The sequence below is a fragment of the Tachysurus fulvidraco genome, chromosome 26 (assembly GCF_022655615.1).
Source record: "Tachysurus fulvidraco isolate hzauxx_2018 chromosome 26, HZAU_PFXX_2.0, whole genome shotgun sequence".
Lineage (NCBI taxonomy): Eukaryota > Metazoa > Chordata > Actinopteri > Siluriformes > Bagridae > Tachysurus > Tachysurus fulvidraco.
Window position 1 is genome coordinate 6,540,867 of NC_062543.1, and position 19,511 is coordinate 6,560,377.

A 19,511-nucleotide genomic window follows, 5' to 3' on the forward strand; every position below is an offset into this window, starting at 1 on the left:
TGGATGTATGACAGATCTGGCAACTCTGTTTCTTATTAGCAGCTGAATGGCATTGTACATGAACATGATAGTAATTTTTTATTTTTTTAATGTTTACAAATAAAAATGTTTAATGTTAACCATTATTTGTTTCATATGTGCTACCGATAAAAAAATAATTAACCCTTGAGCCATTAATACTAATTGCATCCTGTGGTATTTAGGTAATGTTCTTGTTGTGTGGAGCCGATTAAACGTGCAGTTTGTAATTACTGAAGGTGTTTATAGACTGTTAATAAGTACATGATTCACCGTGTGTTGCCATGCAATGAATCAGGCTAATTCCTGACATTAAATTTTGTTCCTGGAAATTAGCATGGCATAGCTCTGCCATTTATCTCTCAAAAGCAATGGGTGGGGTCAAATTTTAGTAATGATTAGGCTCGTCAATGTTTTGGTTTAATTTCAAGTCATCTTGCAGGCACTGGAAGATTCTAAAAAGCTGAACTGCAGTTTCTCAAGTTGCCACTTAAGCCAATTAGTTAACTGGGTAATTAGCACTTCGTCTAACGTCTAATCACACACAATTATTTGACCTTTTTTTGATCCAGATTCTTGGTTCAAGCCTTCTTGGTGCTTTCTGTGAGGGCATGCCAGTGCCTCGGCTCGCTCGTAGTCAATACCGTGTTGCTTTTGAGCTGTTTGCATCATATTACTCGGAGAGAATCAGAAGAAAGGAGCTGCTCACACTAGCACATTGGCCTATTCTTACCAGTCAGCTTATCAGTGCTGCTGAGCCTCACAGGCTGAGCATCAGAAGCACTTAATTTTAATCCACCTGCTGCAGAACTTTAACAGAGAGAGCTGTAAACAGATGCGCTGTGCTTGTGGCTCTGTGCACGCATGTGTGTGTGTGGTGTGTGTGTGTGTGTGTGTGTGGTGTGTGCTCTAATCTCCCTGAGCGCAGAACATTATCTGGATTTGTGCCTGTAGGTGATGGAATACCTACCTGGAGGAGATCTCATGGCACTGCTGAACAGATACGAGGATCAGTTTGACGAGCCGATGGCTCAGTTTTATCTGGCAGAGCTGGTGCAGGCCATCCACACTGTGCACCAGATGGGATACGTCCACAGGTGAGCTGCTTTGTTTTGCGGGTTTGGGGTAGAAAGTGGGAGATGTGGAGAAGCGAATCAGTGAAAAAGAGCTGAAAATGAAAGTTTGGTTAAAGTTATAATTCACTTCATACACAAATCACTATACAGACTTTATCAGAAGTTACAGGAAAGTTGCACAAAAGGGGCATTGACATATGAACATATGATTCTGAAAATGTTTCCAGGGGAAGCAATTTCCAAGAAATTCCACTGCCAGACGGTTGCGATGTAAATACCCTCAAAACAAACAGAAAAGCGTTTGCTCTATTGTCTGGAGATTCCGTGGCCAGTTTAGAGAGCACACTTGGTCGTGATTGTTGAGCTCATGTATGCAGAATGTGCTACACTACCTGCGATACTACATAAGCAGCAGTAGCTGGCTTTAGGTGTATATAAGGTGCTTGAGTTGGACCTTGCCTCATAGGTAGCTCATGGGAGAAAATTCCCAGGTCATTTGTGTTGGGGGAATTAAAAAAAAATTGTCATTAGGTAGCACTGTCAGTTTTCATCATTTCACTGTTTTATAACCTTGATTTAAAATCACATAGCTTCATTAAGTTGTGAGCATCAGTAAATGTCAGTAAGCAGAAAATGCAAAATAACACGAAGCGCTGAATCAGGTGTTAATTTATGTGGTGCTGATAATGAGAGTGGAAGCCATATTCCCTGATTCATGTGATAATTACCACTAGGGCTGTTATATTGGCAATATACAATATTCATTAGATATTTATATCAATGCTTGCCATTTTCTCTTACATATATGACTGTATTAGTAAGAGAGTAAGAGATGTTTTACTGTGATGATGCATTGACTTTAATTTGCTATTTCCTTCTTCAGGTTGCTTTTCCTACCTTTTTTCTCTTTGGGACTGTGGTATATATTTTTTTAACTCTATTTCTTTTTAGTAAAACTATACTCTTTCTTTACAGGGACATAAAACCAGAGAACATTCTTATTGATCGCACGGGACACATTAAGTTGGCGGACTTCGGCTCTGCTTCTAAACTGACCGCAGATAAATCGGTAATCTTTAACAATGACCTGGATTTTGTCACATTTAGAATAAGCCAGGTACTGTTGCAGTGTGTGGTATTAAGATTATAATAACGAAGATGATTATGATGAATGATGATGGTTTAGGTGGGCTCCTCCAAGCTTCCAGTGGGCACACAGGACTTCTTGGCCCCAGAAGTTCTCTCAGCTTTGAATGGTGGGTCTCACTGTAGTTATGGTCCAGAGTGTGACTGGTGGTCTTTGGGGGTCATTGCTTACGAAATGATCTACATGAAGTCACCTTTCACTGATGGGACCTCAGCGAAAACCATCAACAACATTATGAACTTTCAGGTAAGATCAGCAGAAACTGTGCTTATTGGAGTTTAAGGTTTGCTTATACTGTATGTTGATGTTGTCTTATTGATTGGTTGATTTATTTGTTTAATTATGTATGACGTAGGTGTCTGCAATGATGATTTGTCAACTTATTAAGGCCTTATGATGACGCCAAAGAAGTATATTTTAAGGCCCTACAGTATTCTTTAGGATGTTTTGCTTCATACTATTATGCCTAAAGGGTTTTCATGTTAATATATAATGCTCAATAAATAAAGTACATTTTTAATTACATAAAAAATATTACAACTGGTATTCATGTAGGTTGGTATTCAATCATTAAGTTAAAAAAAAGATTAGTTTCCTATTATAGCATGTCTTCTAGCATATATATATGTATGTATAAAAATAATATCGTCTCATGTCTACATTGTTTGTTTCCTTACCTTTAAGCGCTATCTGAAGTTCCCTGAGGATCCCAAGGCCAGCTCTCAGTTCCTGGACCTTGTGCAGAGTTTGCTGTGTGTGGCACGGGAACGGCTCGGCTATGAGGGCCTGCGTTCCCACCCCTTCTTCTCTACCGTCGACTGGAGCAGCCTCAGACACGGTGAGGATTTAACAGTGTCCCTTTAGGGCACTTTACACAAACTGCGCTATCTTTAGGAATAGTTAATGGGCTATATTCAGTGTCGAAATGAGATGTTTCAGAGAGATCTCCTTCACTGCTAAAAGCGGATCGGTTGTTACTCAGAATTTGAAAGGGAACTCAGCTTTGGACCGATGGAGTCTCAGAGTGCGCTAAGCAAAATGCAGCAGCCTTTTCTGAGAATAGCACACAAATACCATAAGCTGTTGGCCATTTCTTTATTTGCGTCCCTAATGATCGCTATTGCTGTGCGTGATCAGAGGATTTGCTCGCTAATGGAGTGTAGTGGGTGGATTGAGGGGTGAATTGGGTTACTGTTGTTTCCCTGTCTGTGTCTGTCCATGTCTGCGTCATCGTTTATGCTTTACGAGGCATGCAGGTGTTCTCAGAGGGTCATCTTGATTGTTTCTGCCCAGACAATGCAACACATCTTATACACACATCCGCCAACACAAATACTATTTATAGTACTTCACACATCCAGTGCTGATAATTTATGGGAGAAAATACAGGATACGTGATTTGTGTTATATATTTTAATGGCAAAAACTCCGATGAGATCGTTAGATGAACCATTGGTGTCGGTGTGAAGCTATGGAGCATAAAAACACTTGAATTCAGTTCAGACCAGCAATGATTAAATTCCTGAACCGCTTGCAGCGCATGTGGGGGTGTTGATTGGGGGCATGTGGGGATGTAAGCACTGCTCATCATACCATGTAATGATCATTAGGCTTATAGTGCTTAATATAGTTGATTATCCAGGACAACAAAAACAGTGGGAACAATGATGGAAACACAGAACATTATATTAACAGTCAATATCTAATATTAGTGTGGTTGAGTTTGGTTTCAGAACATTTTCTTTCATTCTGTCCTAATATGTGTCTAGTGAAATTTTTAAAGGATTATTTTAAAAGCAAAGCCTCGAAAGATTTTGCTGAAGGGGGAATTATTATAGAAATCCAGTTAGTACTCATGAAGTTAGGACTTCATCAATTTGCTTGCTTGTTTGAAATATGGGAACATCAACTGGGAGCACCTCATGTACCATAAATCCTATTAGAAATATCCCATTTATTTATTTGTTTGTTTGTTTGTTTATTGCTTGCCAGTTAGAAAAAGACCAAAGTCAGTTTCATCAAAATGGCTGACCATACCTCATAGGACACAGTGTAAACCCTGATAAAAAGTTAGAGACAAATAAAAGTCATATTTGGCTAACTGCATTTGTTGATGTACGTCAAACTAAAGTTGCTGTTTAATCTAAACAGTGATGCTTATTTTGGTGGTCTGTATAGAATGACTACAGCATCCTCCAGGCTTCTTCTCAGTGTGTGTCTGTCTTTGTTTCTGTGTGTGTGTGTACATCTGTCTAGACAACATTAATCACTGCTTTTCATGATGAGCTTTGTGTCTTATGGAAGAGTCATTAATCTCTCTCTCTCTCTCTGTATGTGTGTTCGTGTACATTTACATATGCTGTAGCAAGCTTGGGAGGGAAAGTCCCGTTTTTGTAAAAACAGTTATATAAAAATAGCTTTTCTTTTCCATCACTCCGTAACAAGGAGTTACACGTATGCAGCTAGAACACAGCTGTTAAGTCTTTCATAGTACAATGTAAAAGCAACGAGACAAGCATGCTAGAAATAGCAACATTTACCTCAGATGTGTTGATCAATTGCTGAGAAAGACTCTGTATGACTGAAACGTGAACCTAATCTCTGTCTTATATGTCTGTAGTGTATGGTCAGCTGCCATGGACATAAATTCTGCTATATTTTCAGAGTAATAACGGTATTCGTGAAACAGAGCGGTGCCGCTTCTTTTTTTTTTAATGAAGCTCCTCAGTCTCTGCAACACTTATTATAAACGTTTGGTTTGAATTTGAACCATACTGCTGGGTGTTGGTTCATGATATCAAGCATAACTACAGCCCTAATATCCTAGTATCTCACTTGTATTTCCTAGCTGACCGTTACTACAGTTATTACTTTGCAGTGGCACAAAAGTGATTGTTTAACTTTAAGCCCACTGGAGAAACCTTATTTCTGTATGCTATAATACTTATTACTATAAGTCTTTAACACAATCAAATCTTATACCAAATGCTTTTATATAAAGTGTCCAGTACAAGTTCTCAACCTACACTAGCTCTAATTATTTTACTATGAAAGTTCTACACTATAAGTATATAAGAAGTCTATGAAATGAATTATTATTTCTATGATTGCTGCTTTTGTATATCTGAGTATTCCTAACATCTAGAAGAATATTCTTTTAGTAGTTATTCATCTCGGCAGAATGCCTCCATTTCCTGTAAATGTTTTGGTTGTCTTGCACAAACTGCACGTTTCAGATCTCCCCAAAGTGGCTCAATGATATCGAGGTCAGGAGACTGTGAACCTTCAGCTTTTTCCGCTGTAGCCATTGGAGGGTCAACCTTGCCTTGTGCTTTGAATCATCCGAGATCGCAAATTATCTGCTCGGATTTTCTGATAACATGCTGCATTCATCCTTCCATCAATTTTTACTAACTTCTCTGTGCCACTGAAGCTCACACAGCCCCAAAACATCAGAGATTCACCACCATGTTTTACAGTGGGGATGGTGTACGTTTCACCGTAGGCCTTGTCGACTCCTCTCCGAACATAGTGTTTATGGTTGTGATTCTAAACCTTCAATTTTGGTTTCATCTCTCCAAATGTTCCCTTTAATAGCCACGTGTCAACCGGTGTGTTTATAATGTGGCCAAACATTCAAGGATATGTAAACTTTTGATCAGGGTTGTTTGGGTGATTTCAGTTTTCATTAGGTTTTAAAAAAAGTACTCAAGCACCTATGTGATAATTAATGACTTAACGTGACCACTGTCCTTAATTAAGAAAAAAATATTTTGCATTATCAGTCCTATTTTCCAAATAAATGGCAATGTTTAACAATTTCTTTACGGGTATGCAAACTCTAGCACAACTGTAAAAAGTTGCCGCTAAAACCTGGAATGGGTCGAGATAAGCAGATTTTGTGGAACTGGACATTCAGATTTAGTTAAAACTATAGCAGAAAAATATGGTGGATTAAATACCTACTGTGCATCAATTTGTAATGAATGATCGTCACACAGCTAAAGGAATTATAGAACATGGCTGGGTTACAATATAAATTGTCACAGTTCTCATATAAATTCAATGTTAAATTTGTACTGAATCTTCAAAATTGCTGTAAATAAAGACATTATTGTCTATATAGATAGTGTTTTAATGCAAACTGCAACAGTGAAATTTTTCTGGTTGTATTATTGAAATGTCTTCATGAATTGTGATGTAATATTTTTGTCTGTAGTGCTACTTGAAGAACATCATGAGTATTCCTTCTTCGATGCCCCTGGATGACATTACATTGATTAGTTATGTGGAAGAGCGTGAAGATAAATCTTAAAAAAGAAAAGAAATACTAGCATCCATAATGTCCTTCTGATTGAAATAATGGAGAACTGCAGTCTTTGGAGAACAAGCCATACAAAGGGACTTTTAATCTAAAGTTAGGCTTAATCACCGTCTGGGAAACTGTCCAACTTCCAATGCTTATGTCCAATGTTTTATGTATCTTTTTTAATACTGAACAATTGGTAATGCTGTATATAAAGGTTTCTTTAACGTTACTTAAGAAGCTATTTGTCATAAGTAGAGCACGTTCTGATTTTATGCACAGAGAAATTAACCACTAAATCCATTAAGTGCATTAAGTCCAGGGTCTGTAATTAATAATCCAGTCCATACTAGCCACTATGAGCGTATGAATTAATGTTACCACATCACTGTAGAATTCTCCAATCGGATTGGTCGGAAGATATTGATTCATTTTAAAAGCATCAAAATGTATAAGGTTATTGCTGGATAATTGACAACAGTGATGATCTATATGGCCAAAGGTTTGGTGCTTGTTGAACATTCCATTCCAGATTTAGTTTTTCTTTGCCGGTATAATAACCTCCACACTTCTGGGAAGATCGTCCTCTAGATTTTGGATGTCTGTGAACATTCAGCCATTAGTGCATCATTAAGGTCAGGCAGTGATGTCTGAGGTGCAGTCGGCGTTCCAGATCATTCCAATGATGTTTAATGGGGTTAAAGTCAGGACAATGACCAAACTCGACTTCTACCAAACTTGACATACCATGTCTTCATGGAGTTTTGTATACAAGTGTGTTGTCATACTGGAACAGGTTTCTGCCTCTGAGTTCAAGTTATGGGAATGTTAATAAACCTGCATATTATTAACATCAGATATTCTAGCATCTGCAAAGGGCCAGTGTGGTTGCAGGTTTGCATCCTAATCAAACAAGAGCCGCAGCCGATTTCGCCTGTTTAATTTGTTTATCTTAGTTTTCTAAATACTACGGGTTGATTATTAGAGGTGGAACTAAAAACCTGCGCTCATACTGGCCCTTTCTGTGTAATACTAAACAATTGTGTGCTTCAAACTTTGTGCCAAAAGTTTGGTAAAGGACCACATATGGGCGTGACGGTCAGGTGTCCACATACTTTTGACAGTATGTGTGTACAAAGATAAATGATGGGTTATGGAACTGCATTGGTATTTTAATATTTGAACAAACATCAGTTAATTCAATGAATGTTGATGTTTATGGCTTCTTAATATAATAATATACTTAATAATATTAACTAGTGCACTAAAATGTTAACATGATGTAAAATGTTACATTGCAGTAATAACTTCTTTCTTAAAAATGATCAATGAGACAATTTCAGCTCGTGAAAATTTTTAATGTTGTCAGGATGAAGGCGTCATTATCAATTTTGCCTCGTAATTAATCAGTTACACTAACGTCCTGTGGGATTATTGCAGTTTCCACAGTAACCTGGCACTGCCACTGTTGCTCCATTCATTATAATGGTACATTGTTCTTAACTCCAACCTGACTGTTACTGCGTGCTCAGTTGTTTTTACTGTTGGTATACAGGTAACGTACACTAGGGTGTGGATATGGATGTTTTAATGTTTTTGTTGTAGCGGTGTGTGTGCATATCTAAGTTTGTTTGTTTATTTATTTATTTATTTATTTATGTCTATTTATTTAACACAGGTAGTATTTAAAGATTGGTATACTGTGTGTGCTTAGTGTACTATTTGTGTTTGTTTGTTTATTTTTATGTATGTATTTATTTGTAGATTTGTGGGTAAATGCAGGTAGTAACATGTTTAGCATAGGGATGTTTGTGTCCGTCTGTCTGTCTGTTCTGCGTGTTTTGTGCGGATCCAGAGCCTAGGCTGTGACTCAGGCTGGTGAGCTGAAGCTGCTGTGCTGCAGTGAGGGAGAGAGAAAGTGTGTGTGTGTGTGTGTGTGTGTGTGTGAGTGAGGGAGAGGGAGGGAGAATGAGAGAGAGAGCGACAGGGCGAGCGAGAGAGAGAGAGAGAGAGAGTTACTGCACTAGAACCTCATCACTGAGACCCTCTACTCCCTCCCTCTCTCTCCCTCCCTCTCTCCCTCCCTCCCTCCCTCCCTCCTTCTTTCTCCCCCTCTGTTTTCATCTCTTGCCTGCTGCCTGTCTCTCTCTCTCTCACACACACATACACACACTCTCTTTCTCTCCCACTCCTCATCGTCCTTTTCTGTACTTCTTCCCTCTTCCAGCTGTCCCTCCCTTCGTTCCTTCGCTCCGTGCCGAAGATGACACGTCCAATTTTGAGGAGCCTGAAAGGGCCCCTCGGCGTACGCATGCTGCCCAGCGAGAGCCCCCACGCCTGGGCTTTCAGGGACAAGACCTGCCCTTTCTAGGTTGGTTCTTCAGCCGGGCCCTAACTGCACTGGTCAAATCTGAGTGAGTATACACACACACACACTATTTTACAGGAAATGATTTTGATGCTACAGTCACAGGTGGTAGACAAGATGGCAATATTGCTACGGTTACTGTCACCAGGCAACGTTGGTGGTTGAATGGCAGTTGTGCTGTAGCCATGCAGATGTGGATGTGCAGTGGTCTCTCTGTCGCTGTCTGAGTGAATGGGAATCAGGAATGAGAAGAGTGCGTTTGTGTGTGTGTGTTGGTGAATACTGATGCTTTTATCCTATGCTTGTGGCTCGTTGTGTTATTTCTGTGAAAGCAATACGCTGGGAATCCCCATCTCCCTGTGTGTGTAAACTCCCCTTTTTGCAGATTGCTCCTTTTCTCTGTTATGCTGCCTTTCTCCGATCCTCTTGTTTTTAATAGCTATGTGTGCTGCATTGGTGCTCGGTCTGCATGCGCATCTGCATGTACGTGTATGGAGATCAGGATGCGCTCGTGGTTCTGCTCATGTTTGTGTGTGCATGCTGATTTGTGGTTCTCTAAATTATCCGAGCTCTACAACTAGTTTGCCGTCCGTGTTTGTTTAGACAGGAGCAGATCTCAGATCAGCAGCGTTCCCAGTGTTTGACTGACAACATGCCCCCCTCCTTTTACTGCACTATATGGCTATAAAGCAAGGACATAGAGAAAATAGAAAGGAGATGGAGATACGATACAGTGGGAGGAAAATGATCAAATCTGAATTGGACACAGATCGATGGAATGAATGCATTTCTATGGCAATTAGAGGGAAATTTATGATCAATAACTACGTGTACACGCAAGATAATAATCCATAAATAGATCATATTTAGGCTGAGAATGCAGCCTATTTATTATCTGATATTAATTTAGGAATTCATTCCTGTAATAGTTGGTTTAATAGAAGAATGCATATAAACTAATAAATGTATTTTGAGTTCTCGCATATATTTGGCAGATGTTTGTTGGCTTTGTATTGTAAAGAAACAAAATTCATTTATCGTTTAAATATTTGCAACCAAAAATATTCTTTTCTTTTTTAAAAATAAATAGATAGATAGATAGATAGATAGATAGATAGATAGATAGATAGATAGATAGATAAAGGTGAGGTTAGAATGAAATGAAGGGGATCCAGGTAATATCTTTAGTATAAATCGAGACTTTTTTTCTTCGTTCTCGCTTTCTTGTGTCTTTCTGTCTTTCAGTCGTTCTTTCATTTGCTGAAAGTGACGTCATTCAGGACTTGTTTAAATCACAAACGAGGCTTGACTAACATGTTGAATCAACATAGCTACTTGTTTGCAATGTGAAATGACTCGTATGATTCTGGTTGTTATGGTAACAATGGCAGGAATTCGTGTTCTTTAAATGCGCATACATTTGTCTCTGATTTCACTCTTTCTTTTACTGCGTTCTCTCTCTCTCTCTCTCTCTCTCTCTCTCTCTCACACACACACACACAGACACACATTGACAGAGACTTTGAGCTCTGTCTTTACTATGACAAGATAACTGCGTCTACTGATTTTCAAAAAAAAAAACAACCCACACAGAACACATTTCTGTCTCTTTTCTCGATCATTTCCTCTCTCTCTCTCCCTTTCAAACCTTCCATCTCTGTCACCTTGCATAAGTAAATGTGTGTCTATGCACACAGTGAGCCTGCTATGCCTTAAAAAAACCCACATATTCATGCACACACCCCTCACATTGGTTTCCCTGAATAACACTGCCACATGATTTTTTTCATTCAGCGCACATCCTTTCCCATGCTTCCGTCTTTTCCTGTCATTCGGTAAATCACACCGCACTAACGAGTCTCCATCCTTCCAGTCTGATCTGTAGGCAGCAGCACGACCCGAGATGAGGCACACTGCTCAATTTGCAGTCAGCTCACATCAGATTTGAGCACATCTGCTCTTCCACGTCATAACGGCCAACGGACACGTATACACTACAAACATAACCGATTCATGTGTTTTTCTCCTGTATACTCTCCAGAATATCTCTCTGTTCATCCACTTGGTTTTCTTTTATGCATCGATTAATGTACCTAGTTATAGAAGGGTTTTCTTTTCTGTTTCCTCTTAATTTATTCAGATCCTGTCCCCTCGAGCTAGCAGGTAGCACTTTTCAAGCTAACAGTTCGATAAGCTGTGGTGCCATCACTAATGTTTTTATTTACATACAGTAACAGTACCGATAAAAGAAAGAGCAGTTCTCTGGGGGAAGGTGATTGCGAGAACTTTTTTGGTTATTTCTTTTATTCCCTCAAGGAATTTTGCAATCGGGGGGGCACGGTGGCTTAGTGGTTAGCACGTTCGCCTCACACCTCCAGGGTTGGGGGTTCGATTCCTGCCTCCGCCTTGTGTGTGTGGAGTTTCCATGTTCTCCCCGTGCCTCGGGGGTTTCCTCCGGGTACTCCGGTTTCCTCCCCGGTCCAAAGACATTCATGGTAGGCTGATTGGCATCTCTGGAAAATTGTCTGTAGCGTGTGTGTGTGAGTGAATGAGAGTGTGTGTGCATGAGTTGGCACTCTGTCCAGGGTGTATCCTGCCTTGATGCCCGATGATGCCTGAGATAGCTCCCCGTGACCCGAGTTCGGATAAGCGGTAGAAAATGAATGAATGAATGAATGAATTTTGCAATCGCAGAAATTAACACACAGTGAAGCAAATTCAATGATATTCAGAGGAGATTTGGGCCAAGCTGTGTCAAAGATGCTTCAGCCAAAGACCTCCAATGGAAAGTTATTACATATGTACGTATCACATCGTGCAAGTTCACCAATTCAAATTTTTTGAGAAAATAAAAAGCACAAAAAAAAAAACATTTCAAGTTGCGTCACACATTTGAAAGGTTGTAACAAAATCAAAAAATCTTCCTGGAAATCTTGGAGTGATTGACTACGTTTGGTTTTATGTGAAAAGACTTAGATAACCAAACAGAACTTTTCAGTTTTTCTCGTTGTTGTCAGTAGGAAAGACTCATTAGATCAAGAGAGTCGACTTTTTTTTCCAGCTTGTCCCCCTCGCATGGTGTAAATATTCTACCATTCTGTTTAGGAAAAGCCTGTGAAGAAGCTCCACAGGAAGCAAAGTGACATCCAAAGAACCCCTTATTGTTGTTGTTTTTTTCATACAGTGTAATGCTGAAAATTGCTCTGGTGTTCTATGCCACAGAACAGTGAAGCTTAAGCTAGTTTTTTACTTAGTTTTCTGCTGTGACCAATCACTGACTTGTATTATTTACCTGCACTCGTATATCCTCCTCATGAGAAATACTCCAAATTCGTATTTAGTTACAGTACAATGGTGGAAAAATAATAAATTCTTTATGAAATGCTGGTCCATTGATCTGGAAGTCATGTCATGGAGTCATGTCAACTGGACTTCTGTCGTGTTCGAACGAAACTTTTATTACTCATCCCAGTAGCTTCTTCAGTCTGAGGGACAAATTTGTGTCCTCCAGGTTCAGGGATCCTCACCGCTTTGGATAGGCTCGTTAGGGGAACAATGAAGAAGGTGAGAGTAGGGGAGTCATTAGGAATAGGGAGAGTCTTTAGTCATATACTGTATCGCTCTTCTTCTGTTTTGGTGTGCGGTCTTTGGGTGGACAAGTAAGAAATGCCCCAGATTGCAGCCGCTGTGCCACATCTGGTTGGAATTAGCTGGCTAGCCTGCAAGGACGACTCTCGGCAGGATCGTTACGTCAACAACGTTGGATGTACCAACAATCAACATTCTTTGATAAGCTGACAGGTAATGTAATTGGTATGATTTGGGATTGAACCGGCTGTGTGTTTTGAAGCACATTCCTGTTTTGGATCCATAAAATATAAGAAAAAACATCGCTGTTAGAGATAAGTGTACTGGTAGTTGGTCTGAACAATGCAATCTGTCAGTTTCTCTAATCGAATAACTTTTTATACACATTTTTGTATCTACTTTCTTCATGGATTACATTTTTTCCTGCATGGCATCATCAGAAATGTGTGATTATGCATGCAAGCAAAATAGCACCAAGCAGTGTGCATTCTGTATGTTATACAGTGCTGTACATTGTGCTAAAATAAAGGATTGTAAACAAAGAGGGTTCTTGCAAACATTTATACTCTTTTTCCGCCCTAATGAATCATTGTGTACACAACACACCTTAGGTATTTCTGGTCATGCCCCATTCTTTTCCCCTTCAAAGCTACAGGTTTTGTCTTCAATCAGCAATATTTAGGGGCCACGATGGGCTGGAAGCAACTTGCATACGATCTCAAATCTAACCTCTAATTAGCTTTTTACGTGCATTAATATTGACCAATGGAATTGACAGAGTAATCGCTAATTATTGCTTTCCTTAGAGATGCAAAGCACATCGATAAAAAGTCATTTCTGTTTATCGCAATGTTTTAAACAGAGATCTGGATTTTTGTTATATTAGATATTATTCCACACTGTTTAGCATCTCCATAATCTGTCAGAATGTTTAACGTTGCAGTAAGCAGGAGAGTTATGACAGCTTTGTGCCGAACCTTAGTTTGATCTCAGTTTTGTCGAGACATCTACGTTCCTGCGTGTCCTGGTTCCTGAACAGTGTTTACAACTGAATGTGCCTAGGAAAAATCATCCTACCATCAGCCAATGTGTGGTGCAACAGGCAGTCAGAAGACATTGTATACTGTTGTATAGAGATGCATTACGTCAGCTTATTTAGACATGCATTAAGTCTAAATGTAGCGACATATCTTAGTTTTTGGTTTGTGAACGTCAGTGAGGACACAGTGAATGTATATTTTCTGGCAACCATTTATAAAGGTAACTAATAGACTGCTCACTTTAGTTGCATGTTCTATACTCATGTAGCCACTTGAGTGTAAGTTAAGTGATGTTAAGGTGTTTAGTGCATCAGTAGCTGGCCCACAATGCACTGCAATCATCTGGAATTCACTTTTTTTTTTCTTTTTTTTTATTAATAGAACTTTTTTTTGCATTAGTGTTCTGCACAGATTTATTTGTTTCCTACATGGGAGAATCATCAGACTTTGTGTGAATGTGCAATGAAGGGGAACCGATCACTGGCAGAACCGATTATAATCGCCATGTTGTTGGGAAATCCTGACCGGAGGAGACGATTCTTGGACAGTTGCTCCACCCATCGACCTGAGGTGTTTCTGCATCCTCACGTATTAGTCGAAGCTAAGGTTTTGATTGATCCGGCAGCACTTTCTTAATTTAAAAAAAAAATTTTTTAACCAAGATTAGAAGCTAAACATGACACACGGGCATGATTAGATCGTGTGTGAAGACCCAGAAGCTAAATAAAGTACTGCAGCTGCATTTTGAAGCTTCAGCATAAGAAGCCATGACGAATTTAGCTTTATCTTCACCTTCAAATCTATCAAAGTGATGGTGGGATGAATTTTCCATGCTCTCTCTCTCTCTCTGTCGCTCTTCCTTTTACTTTCTTTCCCTCCTCACCAACGTTGCAGTAAAAAATAGACTTTCAGCTTGAACAAAATGAATATTAATACTCTGAATTTTTGCGCTCACATCATCCTTCATAAATAATGCGACTAGAACCGTGTGAAGGAAACAGCCCCAGGAAGCGTGATCTATGTGTTAATTGCTAATCATAAATCCAACAACAGGATGTTTAATTAATGCATGGCTGCAGCATTGTTAGTGAAAGAAGCGTTTGTAAGTTTTTTAGGTTGTTTTGGATAAGGGCATCTTCCAAATGCTGTTGATGTAAATGAAATTATTTCAAATCGTAACGTTGCTCAATTTATTTTCGCAACAGGCTCTTTGCTCCTTGGTAATGGATGGATTCCTCCGTGCTTGCTGCCTTCTCTAATTGGCGTTTTAGCTTAGTTGGTCCCTGCTGTAGCCGTTTTAGTGACACTTTTTTTAATGACCAACTTGTGAGTTTATGCCTATGTCGGCAGCGTAAAAACTGCCATTGTTGCAGGCTAGTTTGTGTTTCGAATACAATGTCTAAGTTTGTAGTTAAAGCTCTAATCTATGTCCAAATCCACAGGGTAAACAAATTGAACATTGGTGTGTTCTCTAAGCCAAGCTGAAAATAGAAGAGACTCTGACTCAGTCACTTGCATCTTGCCGAGGAATGTTTGGCTCTTGTAAGCAGCCAATCTTATAACAAGTGTGAGACGTGTTAAACCGTTGAGACTAAGACTGCCCAGTGTGTGTCTAGCAGGTTTTTCCTTCGGGATGCAGGAAGTGACCTGAACGCACTGCCTTAAAAACTTACTGTGTTTTCTACGTGCCGTGCAATTTTTTTTGTTTCAAACCAGAGATACAACCCTAATGTAGGTTGTATTAATGTAGCTAACAGCTAACAGAAGTCTAACTCTCTTGAACTTTTTCAGGAATATTTCAGACATTTAGAGAACAGCGTGACTTACCGCAGTGTAAAAAACACTAAGGAAGCAGTCGTTTTGGAAAAACTATTGGACTGTGATTTATTCTGTATTAATCAAGCCTAAGCCCAATTCCCTACAATACTATAATACAATACTACATCCTCCAACCCCATCCTGACAACATCAAATGTATTTAAATATATTTTTCAATTTGATATTGGTCATTTGTGGGTGGATCAAATAGCACCCATACGACACGTTTGATTATATACTATGTTTTGAACAGACATTGTTTTGCCGATTAGTGGTGTTCATAAATGGTCAACAAAGTCATCATTATAATTCCCTAGTTAACCTTCCAAAAACGTTACATGTAACACCAACAACCTACGTTATGGCATTCGAAGTGTCCGGTGTAGATTTCACTTGTTCAGAATGGACCCTAGCCAAGTCCTGATCTATATCATTTCAAACTGATATATATATGTTAAATGTGTATATATTGATTTTGTTATACAACTGTGTATATTGTATATATTAGTGTCACCTTTCCAGTGCAGAACTACGGAAGCAAATGTCAGACCAACATGTCTTAGTTGGGTTTTTTTATTACTTTATTTTTGTTATTACCCTCCAATGTTTAGAGAGAGAATTTTTTCTGAGATGTTGAACGGCTCACGATGTTTGACCAAATTAATCCAAATTGTAGGTGCGATCTCTTCTTGGGTTCAGTCGGAAGCTGAAATGTTTCAATCATAATTAGTCAAAGTATGTCATATTTTATTGATCGGGCTGCATTTGTCATTGCTGAATTCAGAGCTCTCGTTTTAGTGAGAGTTCGTTTGTACTTGTGTAGCTTTGCTTTAGCTTATTCTAATGGTGTCATTTTTTGGGGTTATAGATATGATAATCTGAAGTAAACGAATAGATCACAAAGGATCTTATGGTGTGGGAGTGTTTCTACAGTGTGAATCGTGTCTAGAGAGGAGGATGTCCGTGTGTTTGTGTGTCTGTGTGTGTGTGTGGGAGGACCTTTTGCCTGATATAGAGCCAAGGAATGATAATGCGTAGAGTCAGCAGGAAGTATTTCTGAAACTCTGATTAATCGCTGGGGAATGCTAAAGATGGATATGAATGGCCTTTTGGATAGACATTCATTCAGCAAATTCACATTCATTCAGCCTTTTCAGTTATTTATTTATTTTTTTCTCCAATTTGGTCACAGCCAGATGTCCTCTGTCATATGAACACCACCAACCAGGGAGGGTAAATGCTAACACTTCTTTCCTTCAAAACCCATTATGCCAAGCCAACCAGCATAACACACTGGGATGAAAGTGCTATTAGCCCTTTTCTGCATACACATTCACACCGGGTTAGTGTTACTGTGACTGACTGTGACAGATGTTTCCGTCCCTCCCACTGACAGTTTTACTCTCTTAGATTATGGTAATGGAGAGCTCTGGCATCATCAGGTTATGAACTTAGATTTTTTTTTATCCAGTTTGCCAAGACTGGAATGACCAACACAGGCCAACATCACAGGCCACTTCACCTGACATAAGTGCCCGACCTTACTAATGTGCAGGTGGCTGAATCAGCGCACAGCCTCACATCTTTAAACACTATGAAAGGTGCTTATAAATAATATGCTGCTTCTGCTGCTATTCTTGTTGTTGTTGTTGTTGTTGTTGTTAATATTATTTCCTGCTTCCATTTGAAATGTGTAGCCTGTAATTACGCTCTGAGACCAAACGCAGAACGTTGATAAATTAATTATGGGCTATTTATTTCCCTCTCTATCAGGTGTGATAGGAAGGGAGTTGTTTTTCAAAGAGAGAACTGAAAAAGAAAAAAAACACAATCTAGCACAGCTATTGATGCAGATTCACAAATAATCTGATAAACCCTTAGACCGTGTGCTCATTTATTTAGCTACCAACACTCATACAGGCTTTCACACGTCTTTAAGTGCTGCCAGTGCCAATAACACAAAGACTTGATAGATTGAAAGTCTTAATACAGTAGATTGTTGTTGCAGTGTCCCCAAAGGGCAGCACCAGTTGGCATCGCTGTGTTGAAATGGTGGACATTGGCGCACAAGTATCTCCTGCTGTGACCTAGCAGCCTGGCAGGGACATGACTATGACAATAACACTATTGAAACATTTCAGCTGAAACTGAACATCTTCCATAATCTTACTCTACTTGGAGGACGTTCTGAACCCTCTGGACCTGCATGAGTGGGTGGTCCCATTAGATAAATATTGCTTAGGCTTACACTAGCTTTTTTTGTTGGTTTGTAAACAACACTTTTCCGGTAAACTTCAGGTAAATCTGGAGATAGCAAGTTTGAATATTGACGATGCCTCAGCTATCTGTGATCAGGAGCCAAGGAAGCAAAATTTTCAGCCACAACTATGGCTGCTGTTACTTCTTTTAAATGTACATTTTCAAGATGGCATATCTGGTGTTTGTAAAAATGTATCGTATGCTAGTGGTGCAGGATCACTGTAACCTTCGGGACAGTATGTGCAGCAATATATAAAACTATCCATATGAGTCAGCCATTGTAAGAAGACAAAGAGATATGTTATTGTAATAGATCTGATGTTGAATGGTCTGATATACTGTCTGCTGCTACGGTATCATAGCCTTAACGCCTACCACCTTTATGAGAGGGAATTGTCACAGAGGGTATTCCTCTTTTGGCAGGCGGAGGTGTTTGAGCTACGGCCTGCCCCCTAATGGACGGATCCCATTTAATCTTCTAGATTAGAATCTAAAATTTTACCGTCCTGTTCTGACCAAAGTGGAAAAACAGTGTTAATTGCACTATATTTAGGCAACATCAGACGTTCTGTCGGACTGTCCTTCAGAGGAAAGAATCTACTCATTTCTGAAGTATTCTTTCTATTTCCTTGGTTTCACAGAGAGTACCAAATGTAAGGCACTAGCAGCTGTTCTCACTAACTGGAGTGCTTTTAAATTGTGTTTAACTGCTGCTATCTGACAAACGCATGCAGTGCACATTGGGACTCACTATCTCTTTCTTTCTTCTCTCTCTCTCTTTCTCTGCCTCTGTCTCTCTCTTTCTCTCTGTCCATCTCTCACAGCATTAGGCACTAATTGCCTAATGTAAATGATGTTAAGCTGCTTCAAGTGTCTTACAGTGCCAGTCTACCCAGAGATACAATCTCTCAAAATATAATGCATCTCTTTAACTGGGCTCAAAAATATCTCTGTCTCTGTGTTCGACGAGCCGTGTCTGCTGCCGTCTGTTGAACTGGAACTCTGACTAACAACATTTCTGACACATTTTGAAAACCGTCGAGATAATGGCTGTAATGACAAAGCCAGCAAAACTTGCTGTTAGTGTCTGGGTTATTTATTGCTCCTTTTATCTCATGTTTCTAAGCACATACGAGTGGAGTGTTCAAAGGAGCAGATTGTGTGGAGCATTTAAAAAATGATGATGATGATTCCTCTGCAGTCGGGCGCTGTGTCTGCTTCTGTCAGCGCTATCATGTACCACCGACGTGAGGGAGAACTAATCAATTCTTTGATGCATTGCAATACTCTTAATGATTCTGCATGATTACATGGACTTACATGGACTTGGGATGTAACGTTGGATTTCCAGTAGACTCCAATCTGCCAAGGTTGGTATGTCGAGTGATGTAACCTATATATACTCTTACTTCAGCAGAGCCAATTTGTGTGACATGGCCAGCAACAGACGTTTTTCCCAGTACCTCACTGGCAAGCATGCAGGATTTTCTTGTTTACTCACCACTGGGTGATTAACACACAGGATTCCATGAACGATTTTCATTCAACAGATACAAAAGAAAAGATCAGGGTATGAGTTCAACATGCTTACATTATTAGTATGTTAATAATATTAAGATATGACATATGATGTAAAACATCACTGAGCAGAAGCACTATACTAATACTTTTAAAAATATCTAAGTAAACAAACCAAGCGGCAGTATTCATAGCTAGCCAGTGGAGAGCAGTACTAATTTCTAAATTCTAAGTACTATTCTATAGTATTTGTCTATATTTTTCCAGTCTTTAACTGTTTAGTTTGGATGAGCCTATGCTCACTAATCTCAGCTTCCTGTTCTTGGCTTGGTTCTTTCTGCTGTTGTAGCCCATCCATGTCAAGGAATAATGT

The 19,511-nt window shown here is 39.4% G+C and overlaps 1 protein-coding gene across 6 annotated transcripts in view; it reads left to right on the forward strand.

Moving 5' to 3' along the window:
* cita (citron rho-interacting serine/threonine kinase a) overlaps positions 1–19,511 on the forward strand; it is a 71,158-nt gene that overhangs the window by 9,369 nt on the left and 42,278 nt on the right. For all 6 annotated transcript variants that reach the window (XM_027137824.2, XM_047809601.1, XM_027137827.2 and 3 more), the window contains exons 6-10: positions 973–1,115; positions 2,070–2,163; positions 2,281–2,487; positions 2,926–3,079; positions 8,775–8,961. In XM_027137824.2, the coding sequence (XP_026993625.1) occupies positions 973–1,115; positions 2,070–2,163; positions 2,281–2,487; positions 2,926–3,079; positions 8,775–8,961 (785 nt within the window). The remainder of the gene's footprint in view (positions 1–972; positions 1,116–2,069; positions 2,164–2,280; positions 2,488–2,925; positions 3,080–8,774; positions 8,962–19,511) is intronic.